The sequence below is a fragment of the Tamandua tetradactyla genome, chromosome 1 (assembly GCF_023851605.1).
Source record: "Tamandua tetradactyla isolate mTamTet1 chromosome 1, mTamTet1.pri, whole genome shotgun sequence".
NCBI lineage: Eukaryota > Metazoa > Chordata > Mammalia > Pilosa > Myrmecophagidae > Tamandua > Tamandua tetradactyla.
In genome coordinates, this window is record NC_135327.1 from 125403075 (window position 1) to 125416521 (window position 13447).

Here is a 13447-nt window from a genome sequence, read left to right on the forward strand (position 1 = left end):
ATCCTTCAATTCACTTGAACCGTAACGTGGTGGTTTGAAGCTGTCTGGACCCCGGAAAAACATGTTCTTAAATTTAATCCATTCCCGGGGGTGTAAACCTATTGTAAGTAGGAACTTTTAATGATGTTACTTCATTTAAGGTGTGGCCTGCCTCAATCAAGCTGGGCCTTCATCCCATTACTAGAGTCCTTTATAAGCCGAATGAAACTCAGACAGAGAGAAAGCCATAGGAAATAAGACGGTGAACACCAACAGAACCTGAAAGAGAAGGGAGAGACCAGGAGGCATCGCCATGTGCATTGCCATGTGACAGAAATCTGAGGACCAAAGATCACCAGTAGCCTGTCCCAGGATGCCACAGTCTTCAGGAAGGAAGCACTGCTCTGATGACACCTTGATTTGGACTTCTTTTCCACCCTCAATGCATGAGCAAATAAATTCCATTGTTTAACCCAACCTATTACGTGGAATTTGTTTGAGCAGCCTAGAAAACTAAAACAAGTTAATGACCGAACATCCACATGAACAAGGTATAAGCATCGAATGCTTTTTACGGACTAATACATTAGCCTTCCCCACAGACGAATTTGTTCTGTTTGCTTCAGAGAGTTGTGTTATGTCGAAGGAAAAGATATTTGTAGGCAGAAAGCTTCCCTCCATCCCCCCCCCACACACAAAAAGACATTCCCATCTGGCAGTAGAGAAGGACACAGCCTTTTCAGAAGTTGCTGTCGTATGGTTTGTTACTGCGAAGCATGCGTGATGACAGGGACAGGCTGACAACGTGCCTACTACAGACTGCCATGCTTAGATTATGCTTTCTATCAGCAGAATAGTAGAGTCAAAGAGTAGGCTAGTAAATAAGAAGCGCATCATCAGAACACATTCTGTACAAGGGGATAGGCAGGAAACAGAAATGGGCAAAGAGACCCAGATGGCAGCTGAGCTAAACTGGGGAGCACATGTCCTCTCCTAATGAGGTAGCCCTGGCTGAGTTATACACAAACCCTTCTGGCAGGCATGTGAGTGCAGTACTGCCAGATTTCCTGATTTTTCAAGAAAAGCCAGAAATCCATACTTTTATGTAAAATCTCATTTTTAAATGACAACTAATTCAAAAACATTGTGTGAGCCAAACAAAGCAGGTCTGTGGCTTAGATAGAGCCTGAGGATCATCTTTGCCTAGCTTCAGTAGAAAATGTGTGGCTAGGTAAAATGATTTGCTATGAGTAAAAGGACTTGTTTATGACTACATATATTATAAAGATAAAATTCAATTTTGGGAAGAATCTAGAATGCGCCTGAAAATATGGAAATGACTGATCCTAATTTGCCTCAGTAGAAAATATGATGAATGCCATAATATATAAGAAATTCATAAAATACCTTGGGGAACACATCGATCTGAAATATTCCATTTAAAAGATCTATTCATTGTCCATCCAAGATTACTTTCCAAGGAAAGGATGGCATCTTACCTGCACTCTCTTGAGAATTTTGTGCTTGTCAGTGCTTGCTATTTGATAGACTTTTGCCATAACTATTGTTTTTCCCAAAGACCCGCATGCTTTCTCCAGCTTCTGGTTGCAATCGCACATTTGGGACAGTAAAAATAGAAGACACTGTGGACAGAATGAACAGTTTTCATTTGTATATTTATAGATACATTTTTAGTCTTTTCTTTTAAATACAGAGACTGAGATGCAATTGCGGACATCCCGCACGTCGAGCATTGGTATGACTGGTCTTTGAAATGTCACGTGGTCAGTGGTCACTGCACACACACACACACACACACACACACATACACACACACACACTTATGGAAGGACAGTTTGCCTTTCTCTCAGAATCACAGCTCAGTTGCTCTCTCACATTGCTCTGATCTAGAACTAGCTTGGATTTGGAAATAAGATATTCTTGCCACTTCAACATGCCATTTTCATCCATCCATTGGAGAAATATTTATTGAGCCCCAAACTGTTCTAGCTATTGCAGAACCCTGCAGTAAACAGGACAGAAAGAAAAGAAACCTCCATTTTCATTGATTCCAGCTGGGGAAGACAGTCATTACACTACCAAACAAATATAAATATAACATACCAAAGGGTGATAAATGTTATGTAGAAAAAGGAAGCAGGGATGAGGAACTGGAATTTGGATGGAAGCAGGTCAGTGAACTTAACTTTGAGCAGTGGAGGTGAGGGGGCAATCCAGGCATATATCTAGAAAAAGGGCAAGTACACAATGTAGAAAGAGAAAACAGTAAGAGCTGACTCTAATAAGGCGAGAACAGAAGCAGGCAGATCAGTTAGAGAGCTACTATAAAGACACAGGTGAAAAAAGATGGTAAGCAGCCTGGGGCAAGGTGGTAAGAAGGGGGTGTGATTCTGGCTATCTTTTGATGGTGCGATTCTGGATGCATTTTGAAGTAGTTCTGGGGAAGAAATAGATATGGTATCTGGCAAAAGAAGAGTTGTCAAAGATAACTCCAAGGTTTGTGACTTCATCGACTGGAAGAATGACATTGCTATTTGTCGATAAGGGAAGGAGCGAGTCTGGGAAAAAAGATAAGGAGTTTTGCTTTGGTAATATTAAGTGTGAGATGTCTACCAGATGGCCAAATGGAGATGCTGCGTGGTCAGTTGGCTATGCAAGTCAAGAGTCAGGGAAGATAGGGCTGGAGATATAAATTTGGAGGCTGTCAGAGTAGAGATGATATTTAAATCCTGAGATTGGATGAGCTCACTTAGGCTTTAGGGAATTTATGCAGATAGGAAGATTTGAGGATTAAGCCCTCCAGCAATGAGAGGCCTGGCGGATGGGAAGAAGTCAGCAAAGGGGAGTGAAAAGGGAGTGGAGGGAAGCAAGAGATGGGTGTCTGAGAAATTAAATGGAGGAAATAGTGTAAGGAGGAGGCAGGCAATTGTGATGGATTCAGCCGATGGATCAAGATGAGTGTCCCTGGAAAAGACTGAGGGACAGGACAGCATAAAGGTTACTGTGAACGTTCAATGCAGCAGTTCTAGAGAAGTGGGAGCAAAAGCCTAGTTGGAAAGGATTCATGAGAGAACAGAAGGCTAGGAATTGGAAGTAGCAAATACGTTAAAAGAAGGCATTGAGGTACATTAATGGTATAATGCTGTGTTGTGATAACATATAGGAATATGAAGAAAACACAGAGATATGAAGGAAAACCTACAGACATTAGAGCTGGAGGGTAATCCTTGGGGATTGCCATGTTTCTAAATGAGAAAGGTGATGCCCAGACAGACTAAGGGACTTCACCAAAGTTGCCCAGCTGTTAACAGAGCTAGGCTAGACTCCAGGTGGTCTGATTCCCAGTTCAGTGCTCTGTACACTGTACCAATTTGCTGGCTTTCTTTCACTGAAGATTGGAGTTTTGCGAATTAGCAAATGAATGTAATAAAATCAAGGACTCTGCGCTATGAAGTGTATTTTGTTCATTTACTTTGACAAGGGTAGTTCAGCTTCAATTATTTATGTAACTTGATAGTATACACAGGAGAATGTCCTGTGGTGTATTTGGGAAAAGTAATGAATTTCTTCTAAACCAGTTCTCCATTCACTTTCTTGCAATTAAATCTTTGTGAAGTGGGGCAAAGCTGTTGGGGCTTTAGGAGGGGTGGAGAATGACAGAGTGCCACCAGAATTAGCCAGCTTTAACTGCCATATCCCCAGGGAGGTGTACTGTTATCCTTGTTTGATGCATTTATAACTCCTGCTTTGATAGGACACTAATATACTACTTTTAAATTTTAGTATTATTACATAAACTGAGCAGGCTTTAAGGGAAAGTACAATAAAGAAAGATTTAAAATTATGAGTTCTCCCTGAAGCCCCTATGAGTCTGGCATAAGCATACAACTTCATTTCTACACTAATCAAAGAAGGATGCAGTGTTCTATGTCACCAAGGCTTTAACAATACCTGATGCTCTTCTCTGCAGGGTCTGATAGATTAACATAGGTACGGCAGGCTCAAACCCACTGTTAATCTAATTTTTGTCCCCAATCTTCCTTTAAACCCAGTTTTGCTTCCTGCTCACTCAAGTGTTTCCCCTTGTGGGGACATTCTTTAAAAAGTGTTATGTGCCATCTTTAAAATTGTGAGGTTCCAAGAATCAATGAGCTTAAACCACGACTTGGTTGCTAAAACAATCCATTCATCGGTTCTGCAACCCTTTTTCCCAGGTGGAACTCCTTCCACAGCTCCTCGAAAAGAATGCAAGTGAGGATGTGCTGCTGCTGTCATTTGCCAACTGGTGAACTGTTGCAAGACTCTACACTACTATTCTGCAGACTATGTGCCTAGATAAGAGTCACCCAAACCAGTCATTTCACCTAAAAGAACTAGTTCCCAACATCTCCAGAGTTGGGAATTCTTTGTTTTGTAAACATGTTTACAAGTACAGCCACATTGTTCTAAGTGGAAATTACTGTAGTATTTAATACTGGGATTGTCCTTTTTATGACTGAATTTATACTTCATAATGATTAACTACTAGACACAGAAATAGTATTTCTGCAGCTCAAAATTGTTACTGGAGGCATTTAGCAGAATCTTGCTTTTAAAATATAATGATTTTTTCATCTTTATTCTCCCCCCTTCAAAAGATTTCACTGCTCCTGATGTTCAACGTTATGCAGAGACGTGTTTCTGCCAATGAATATCGCCTTATGGTTACGCTTCTGCAAATAGCCTGCTGTGAGCTGATAAAGGGATTAATGCAGCCAAAATTCTTAATCTGTGAAATTACAAATTAAATTCTCATATTAAAAATACCACCCTAAGGTATTTTTTTGTGGTTTTAATTCCCCTCTGGTGTTCTGCATACATTGTGCTTGTTAATGATGGGGAAAAGACTGGCTCGGTCGGCAGCCTGCTGCCGAGTGATAATGTGTAGGCATTTACTCACTGATAGAAACTGGATTTAACTACTGGCTGATAAACTAAGTGGCAAGTGGGTAATAAGTCCATATTAACAGAAAAGTACTACTACAGAATTCAGAATTCAGGGACCATCAAAATCCTGGCTTAAATTCAATCATAGAGTCAGATGGGATTGAGATGTCACCAAGGAGGAGAGATAGCAAGTTACACGTGTCATTAAATGGAAAACAAACCATATATTTGAATATGATGAGCCACAAACTAATGAGTCAATCTATATCATTTACTCCAATATGGTAAATCACAAAACCAATTCATTACTTTTTTCTAAAAGGGATTTCATCTTTCTTTCTTTTTCAATTTGGGATCCAGTTCTAATGGTCAGTAGGTAGATTTTAAAAGGGAGTAAGACAAACTATAGAGTAAATTATAGGCTAAGAATATATGAAACACAAAAGAGGATTAGCTAAGCACAGGGAGAGTGGTAGATTAATATTCTATAGTCAACTTAGGGTTGAAAAAGTAATTAGAATTAAATTTGGAAAATACAAAAAAATTTGGGTGGGAAAACCCAAGAGGAGTTGTTACTTGGGATTTGGTTACAAAATAAATGGTTATTGTCAAAGAGAAGCCAATACAGCAAGGAGGGAAAAAAAAGCTTAAACTCCAAGAGACTAAAGAAGTAACTTTATGTATGTATAAGTGATGTATACCTGGGGATTAGCAAAAATATTATAAATATTTATGCCTATATACAGCATATTAATTTTTGAGGCAATCAGAAAAGAGTTTGGGAAGAAATATCTCTAATTGGCATTTGAAAAGAGCATATCACCCTTGTATGAGATATTCTTACTGCAACAGTCTTTTGCAAAATTTCACAAGAATTCTGTTTCACACTTTGGAAGAAAGATGAGGTCCTTCTAGTCATAAATCCTCTCTCAAATATTTAAAATGTAATTGAAAACGGCTGTGTAAATATGAACACTTTCCTAAAAACAAAACAAAAACCCACCCAGGAATGTGTTTTGTTTTAAAAGATCCAGAGAAGAGCTTTCTGTGTGAACCTACCCAGAGCATTTGCAGTTAAAATGAACTACATGTCTTCGTTTCTTACATGTCAATTCAGTGCATTAGCCAATTGCCAACTCCGTTCCTCAGCTCACTGCATTGCAGCCCTTTTTAAGATTATTGTTATAACCAAGATGGTTTCTGAGAATCAAACAGAAATGAATCATTTCTCCCCTGTCTACTGCAGCCAGTTGAAAAGTACTGTATGTATAAAGCACTAAATATGTAAATCATATTTTTCTTTCCCTTTATGTCTGCTCAGATCATTTTTTTGGACACACGCATAATCAAATACAAAGGCATGCAGCTGCAGACTGCAAAGAGGAGATAGCAAAAAAGGAATCCATTTTCTTTCTGCGTCGGGTAAGCTAGCAATTGAATGGCAGGATTCTGCTAAATATATACACCACTACCTCATGCCCCTCCCTGTGTGTGTGTGTGTATAAAGCATACGCAAACATACATAATCTTACATATGCACATATAAACTCTCCCTGTGTATATGTTACACATGGTGTTAAAGCTGTGTCCCTGCTTTGATTGGATGTGGCAAATTTGTCATACTCACTATCAGTCAGTTCCCATAGCCGCGGGGGCAGGTCACTGAAATACTCGTGGCTCAAGGCTGCCTGTGCTGACAGTCTGTTCTTTGGGGAACATTGTAGGAGCTTGGAGGCCAGATCCTCTGCATGATTCACATAGCTGAGCCTGACAGTACAAGCAAAAAGAGAAATCAGACAAAGCAGGAAAAACCCCTTTATTAAGACAAAGCTCTCCTATTTTTTCTAGACCTCAGTTTATTCCTGGCCAGGAAAACAAATGAACTGCTGAAAGTAAACAAAAGAATTTATGTTGATTCCTAGAGCAACTATTACTGCAAACTAGCTTGTACTTTTGATACCCTAGCATCATTGATTTAAAAAATTTCTGCTAAAGGCAAAGGACTGATACTTTAAAGCATGCACAGAGGTCCAGAAATAGAAACCCTCAAGAGATAATTTGTCAAACAGTTGCCAGGATTGTTCAAAGAATTTATGCACTGCATATGCATCTGGATATATTTATAAGAAAATTAATAGAAAGTAAGCAGGAGGATTAAAATGAAATTGCTATTAAATTTTCTAGTTACTAAAGTTACTTCTGTTTGAAGAATCTACATTTTCTTGCACTGAATATAAAATTATTGGAGTAAGTACTCTGTCTATTAACAATTAACATACATGTTAACAATAGAGACATGCTTAAAACATATGGGACTGAATCAATTCAAGATGACCTTTGAAACAACAACAGACAGAAAATAAGTCTCAAGACCATACAAAAAAGAAAAAAGGCACAGAAGTAAAGACATCCATGTGGTGTAAGCTTTTAAATGGCAGAAGTTCTGCACAGCTGAGCCCAGTCTAGCCCTGCTTTTCATGGAATCTCTTATTTCACTGCTCAGTGCAATTAAGCCTGGATAATTAGCACAATGATAATAATAATAAAATTATTTCTAACAATGGAGAAATACTGGAAGAATTTCTGTTTATGGAGAGCCGAACATGTGTCAGGAGCTCTCTTAGGCACACTCTGTCATATTTAGTTATAGCCTGACAAGTTAACTCTTTCAGTTCCCAGCAGTGGAAGCTCAGTATGATTCAGAGAAGGTAACGGCTTTCTACTAGGACTGTGACTCCAACTGGCTTGCATACGTCATGCTTCCTCTTTCACAGGCCATGTCTAAAGGATTTACAGATTCCTGAGTTTCTGTGACAGGATGTTGTACACATCCTCAGCAGCAGCCAGAAAGAGTTGCATCTGCCAGCGGGTGGGCGATGGGGGTGAAATGGAGTGGGGGGAGGTGTATGCTTTAAACGCCTTGAGGCTATTGGACATATATTAGCCAATGAACATCTTTCCTCAATGATCAACAGTTCTACCCTTTTCCTCCTCAAAGGTATTTCAAGGTGCACTTTCGTATTGATTTTTAATTGTTAGAGGATAGAGTGGGGAGGGTTGAGAGTGAGGAAGAAGAAAGGAGGTAATGAATTTGGGTAAAGGAAGAAAGGGAGAAAATTAAAGAAAAATATTACCTCCAAACAACCGATCTAAGAGAGTGTGTCTCCAAATTTTCATATGTGAAGGTCTCACAAAGAGGGGTTCACTGTTTAGCTGTTGCAATGGCTATTCTTTAAGATTGATCAATAAATTGGTTTTAAATGTGTGAGTGGCAAAGAGAAATCTGTCTTCGGGAAAAGAAGACATTCTCAAAATTCTCGTTTTAGAGGGGCAAGGGCCATAAAAATTGTTCCCTCCTCTCCAAGCTTTTCTCATTATTATAAATAAGAAGGTTTTCACTAAATTTCATTACTTTTAGATGTTTAAACTCTTGCACTAATGTTTCACAAGCTGGTGAACACTGACAAACTATATTTCACTCAGAATTATAATCACATATTTCAGACAGTATATGGCTGAACTAACACATCACCATTTTATTAATTACATAAAAAACACACATTATCAAGTACACAAATATTAACTTATACAGCTTAAAAGCTCTATAAAATATTAGATGTCTGCTTGATCCTTTAACCAAAATCCACTTTTTTTTTTTTTGCAAGAGAAGTTGGGAAGAGAAGGGGAAAAAAATCACAATTCAAACAAAAAGAGTTGATAAACAACATCTGCTAGATTTGGGAAAAAATGGCAAGATTTTCAGAATTTTATGATTAAGAATTGTTTTAGCTACAATAACAAAACATTCCCAGCTTTTAAGAAATTTACTAAATGAAAGGGTATATTCTATACATGCTGAACAATTCAAAGGTAATATTTCACTAAAAATATTTCATAGCTCCTTCCATGCCTTTTTTTTCAGGCCCTCTTTCTTAAGTTACACCCTAAATTGGAAATGTTAAATTGATGGCCAGGCTCTTTTTGTTTAGAGACATTGAAGTCATATGCTTGAGTACACTGTGGATTTTACATGAACTTTTCAACCAGAGCTTTATGATTTTTAAAAATGGAGGTTTGTATAATAGCACAAAATGAGTTGCATAGAAAGACATTAATCACCCAATAAGACTTGGTAAGAACCTAACAAAATCAGTAGTTGAACAAACCTGAGGTATACTGGTACAAGTGGGGTAGATGTAAATATAAAGTAGCAGACAAATAACCATATAGGCCCTACTCTCAATATTTGGAATGACTGAGGGAATAAATGGCATACGGTCTAGAGAAGTGTTTGTAGTTTCTGGGATTTTACTTCTGTTGATACTGTTGATACTTCTTGTGTGTTTGTGATAAAAACACACAATTATTGTGCTAGGTGTTTTGGCACATAATCTCTCTAACTTTCTTATATACTGATAAGATTCTAGCTTGGGAATAGATCTGAAGAAGACATAACTCAATAGGAAAGGTTGATTGGTAACAATGATAAGCACATTTTAAATGCTGAACAGCAAGAATCTTTTGCTAAGTGTACAAATGGGTGGTTCAGAATCCGAAAACAAGTTACAATACTGACAAGCTTGAGTTGTGGTAAAACCACCTTTCAATACCCCTATGGAGGAGGCATTAGATTTATCATTCACCAAACCTAGGTGTTGGCTAATATGTATGATAGATATCAGGCTTTGTCTCAAGGCCCAAGGCAAGAGCATCTGGCAGTCCAGTTGTCTTGACTACAACAGTTGTATCTACGATCACTGGGTCTTCAAAATGCAGCTGAAATTTAGGACAATAACTGTCCAAATACCAAGTTGCTTGTTTTTAACAGCTCTATGCCATGTTTGTCTTATAAATGACTCCATCTCCATATTATTCCACCTTCAATAAATGCTAAGGCCATGGAGCTCCCCCAAGCACCGCAACGATGAACAAGGATCCAAGAATGAATTTCCATCAACCCACTGTATGGGTATTTGTTTATGCAGCCGGGTAAACTAAGACAGAAGACAATGGAATTCAGTGAAAAGCAACCTGAAAATATGAATAGAGAGCAGAATACCCTCTGTATTTCTTGGGCACGTAAGATTTTCTTTACTTGTTTTTTTTTTTTTTTTTTGCATGGGCAGGCACTGGGAATCGAAGGCGGGTCTCCGGCATGGCAAGCAAGAACTTTGCCTGCTGAGCCACGTGGCCCACCCTTGCGCAGGTAAGATTTTGCATTTCAGAAATGAGGAAGAAGCAAGGGATGATGTTAAAAGGTTGCTCCAGCTCCAACATTTCAGGTCTTCTGATCTAGGGAGGACCAGACTGAGAATCAGAGGCAGGGAGGGCCAGCCCAACTGTCCCGCCTGTGGGGGCTGACCGGCCAGTGCTTCATTTTCCCTGCCACCACTGAAATGATCAAACAGTGCCGTTCACTTCCCTCCACTCTCCCCTTCCAGCTAACTCTGCTTCAGAAGTTCGCCTAAATTTCTAAACCTTCCTGAAAAGAGAAAAACAAAGAGCAAAACAAATTCATAGATTCCTCCATCTCCTAAGACGAAAGAAAACTGCCAAGAGTTGAGAAGAGCAAGGTGAGAGTGGAGAGAAGAAACCATGGAGGATGAAGATGATGCTGCAAGTAAGAGGAAGAACAGGAATGCTGGGCTATGGAGAGGCCAAATGGGCTCCTTTGTGTAAGGTGTGGTTCCTAGCACATGGCGGGCGGGGCGCACAACATTTGTTGAGTGACTGGATTTGTGCTTGAGGAATGAACTTTTAGTGGTTTTTCTTAGCTGAGAAACATGAATTTTTTTTTTAAATCACATTTGAGCAACACCATCTTAAGTTCAAATTTTAGTCCTTAAGGAGCATATTTAAAACATCTCCTGATACCATTTTCTTGGTTTTTTTTTTTTGGAATGGAAAGGGAATAGGCTTTTGTAAACTGGGACTATAAGCTTTTTCTCACACTATAGTTCCAAAATGATCTTGCTACAACTGATGCTACATCCATTTGTAGAAAAAATAAGGCAAATTACATTTTGTTCCCAAGAGTTGACTTCTGAATCTCTCTATCAAATTTTTTCTGAACTTTATTAATTTTTTATCTCATAAAATGTGGACAGAAAGTGTAGAGGTATAGTGGGTTCAATTTACCTATTAGGGAATTCCACTGAGATTCTGAGTTTCATATAAAAGCTGAGAAGAAAACAAAAGGAAAAAGTTCTAGAGTATTCCTCACTTGCCTTCTATTTGGTTATGGGAAGAAGTTCTAGACACACTGGACAGTATCTGAAGCCCAATAGTGTGCTTTGTCTCACAGGTGACAGAAATAGTGTGATATGGCATGGAGTGACATGGCATGAGTGAAGTGGAGATCTCTGCTCACCCTTCATTCACTGTTACACCCTTGACAGAGCAAAGCACAAGGGAGGAGGCCTGCATCCTTTCATTTGACAGCGCATGTCCTCTCTGTGGCAAATGCCCATGCAGGCACTGACCCTGGACTTACAACAGCTGAGTTCTTAAAAATTATTTCGATGATTTATGAAAAAGCCCTCCCACCTATACAGGCAAATCAGCCTGTTACTTCGTATCGTTGCACTCTTTCTAGTCTACATATCAAATGCAAAATGCTCATTTAACCACCTGCTTAGTAAAGCCTTTTGACTTAGAGGGAGTATATGGTCATAATGTTGCTTTGGTTTTTCAGATAGTGATATTTTTAGTAGGCTTAAATTTATTCACTCTGTAGAGAAGGGTTAGTAATTGGTTGAGCAGAAAATGACTGGAATTTCTGATATTGGAATAAACTCTTGGAGAAAGTAAAGACTAATATAAGGAAAGATTTAGGCCTGTGCAGTGAACTTCTCAACCCCAGGTGTTGAGCTTGTGTAGTGAAATGAGAAGTAATAAGCTTAAATACATTAATAAAGACACAGAGTTAAAACTGAGACTTTCTTTGTTGAGTCACAAATTTGAGATTTCTCCCATCAAGCCAAGCATAATATTTTTATATTATTTTCCATAAATAGGTTGTGTTTCTTAGCACATAGAAAACTGCCCAATTCTCATTCACTTATTATTCCCATAATGATCAGCTCACTTGACTGCCAAAATGCAATATAATGATGGTGTTATTTTTGTAGGGAGCCCTACAGTTTGCAAAGTGCTTTCATATAAATTTATTTGATCCAGATGATCAAACATCATACTTACAAAATGGAGAGCACCCTGACTACTGAGTCTTAAATCTTAGTTTCCCTTACATGCCATGCCAATGATTGATTGCTAAAATACGTACATTCCAAGTCACATGTTACATAGTGGGTAAAGGGGTTATTGGGCTATTCTTAAAGTTCTTCTTAAAAACATAATAACATTTTCTACACTTCCCACTGTCCCTTTTATTCTGAACTCTTCATAAAATTACTGTTCTTTCTTTTACTGTTGATGACACTGCTGTAGCCCTACATTAAATGAGGACAACAGGTAGAGTTCAGCCTTAACATGGACAAGGTGAATAATTTCCAAGGCCACCATGTAAACTGCCGGGTCTTTCTTTCAGACGTGACCCTTCTCCAGCTCACAGGCACCCTTAGAGTCAACTCTACCTGATGGAAAAATACAGAACTTGCTGAAGAGCCTTCAGCAGGATCGAATGAATCAAGTTTTTGAAAACGCTAGCACTGACGCTCTTAAGGGCATTAAAAACTGCCAAAAAGTGGGCCAGGAAAAAGAAAATATTAAATTCCTGCTTTGGATTTCACTGCTTCCCTGGATAATATTTACCCTAAATTTCATCATTTTGCTTTTATTACAATTTTCTACTCTTCCTGGAAAAAGAGGTGTCTTCAGATGTTTAAGTTCATTCTGAAATCAACTAAGGGGTGGTCTGACTTAAAAAAAAATACTGATAGAATTATGATTTAATTACACTAGTCTTTCCCATTTACTAATATGAAGCTATAGATTTTCATATTTACATCTCATAACTCCACTGAAGTAGATATTATCAGAATTCATGAAAAAGAGCTAACATAAGTGACCCTCTTGTTATAGTCCTTTAGACAAGCACCCTCATATGTTTAAACATATTTTCACTTAACTACTACAAAAATAAATTACGCTTCCATTCTTTTTATAGAAAAGAATTGATTGACTACTTTGCTACATTGCTTTTTCAGTGATTCCCCTTTTTCTTCTCTAATTCTTCTCCATTGCCCAGTGACAATGAGTTTTTTGAGTTAAGAAGTTTTATTTTTAATAGTTCACATAAAAATACTATAGCTTATATAAAAATACTATAAGCTTATATAAAGATACTATAAATTTATGTGCTTAAATAATATAATTTTGAAGATTTACTCTAAGATTTGTTAGCATTTGCTAAACATGAACATTTTTCATATATAGGGCAGTACTTGGTTGTTAGACATTATATTAGTTTTAGTGGACTAGTGATTGCATGGCTCTGTGACTTTTTTTTTTTTTTTTTGCATGGGCAGACACTGGGAATCGAACCTGGGTTTCTGGCATG

The 13447-nt window shown here is 38.2% G+C and overlaps 1 protein-coding gene across 5 annotated transcripts in view; it reads right to left on the reverse strand.

Annotated features, from left to right (window-relative positions):
• CDK14 (cyclin dependent kinase 14) overlaps positions 1–13447 on the reverse strand; it is a 653719-nt gene that overhangs the window by 85999 nt on the left and 554273 nt on the right. For all 5 annotated transcript variants that reach the window (XM_077119488.1, XM_077120922.1, XM_077121765.1 and 2 more), the window contains 2 exons: positions 6554–6693; positions 1479–1622 (listed from right to left, as the gene is read on the reverse strand). In XM_077119488.1, coding sequence (XP_076975603.1) covers positions 1507–1622; positions 6554–6693 — 256 coding nt within the window. In that variant the 3' untranslated portion in view covers positions 1479–1506. The remainder of the gene's footprint in view (positions 1–1478; positions 1623–6553; positions 6694–13447) is intronic.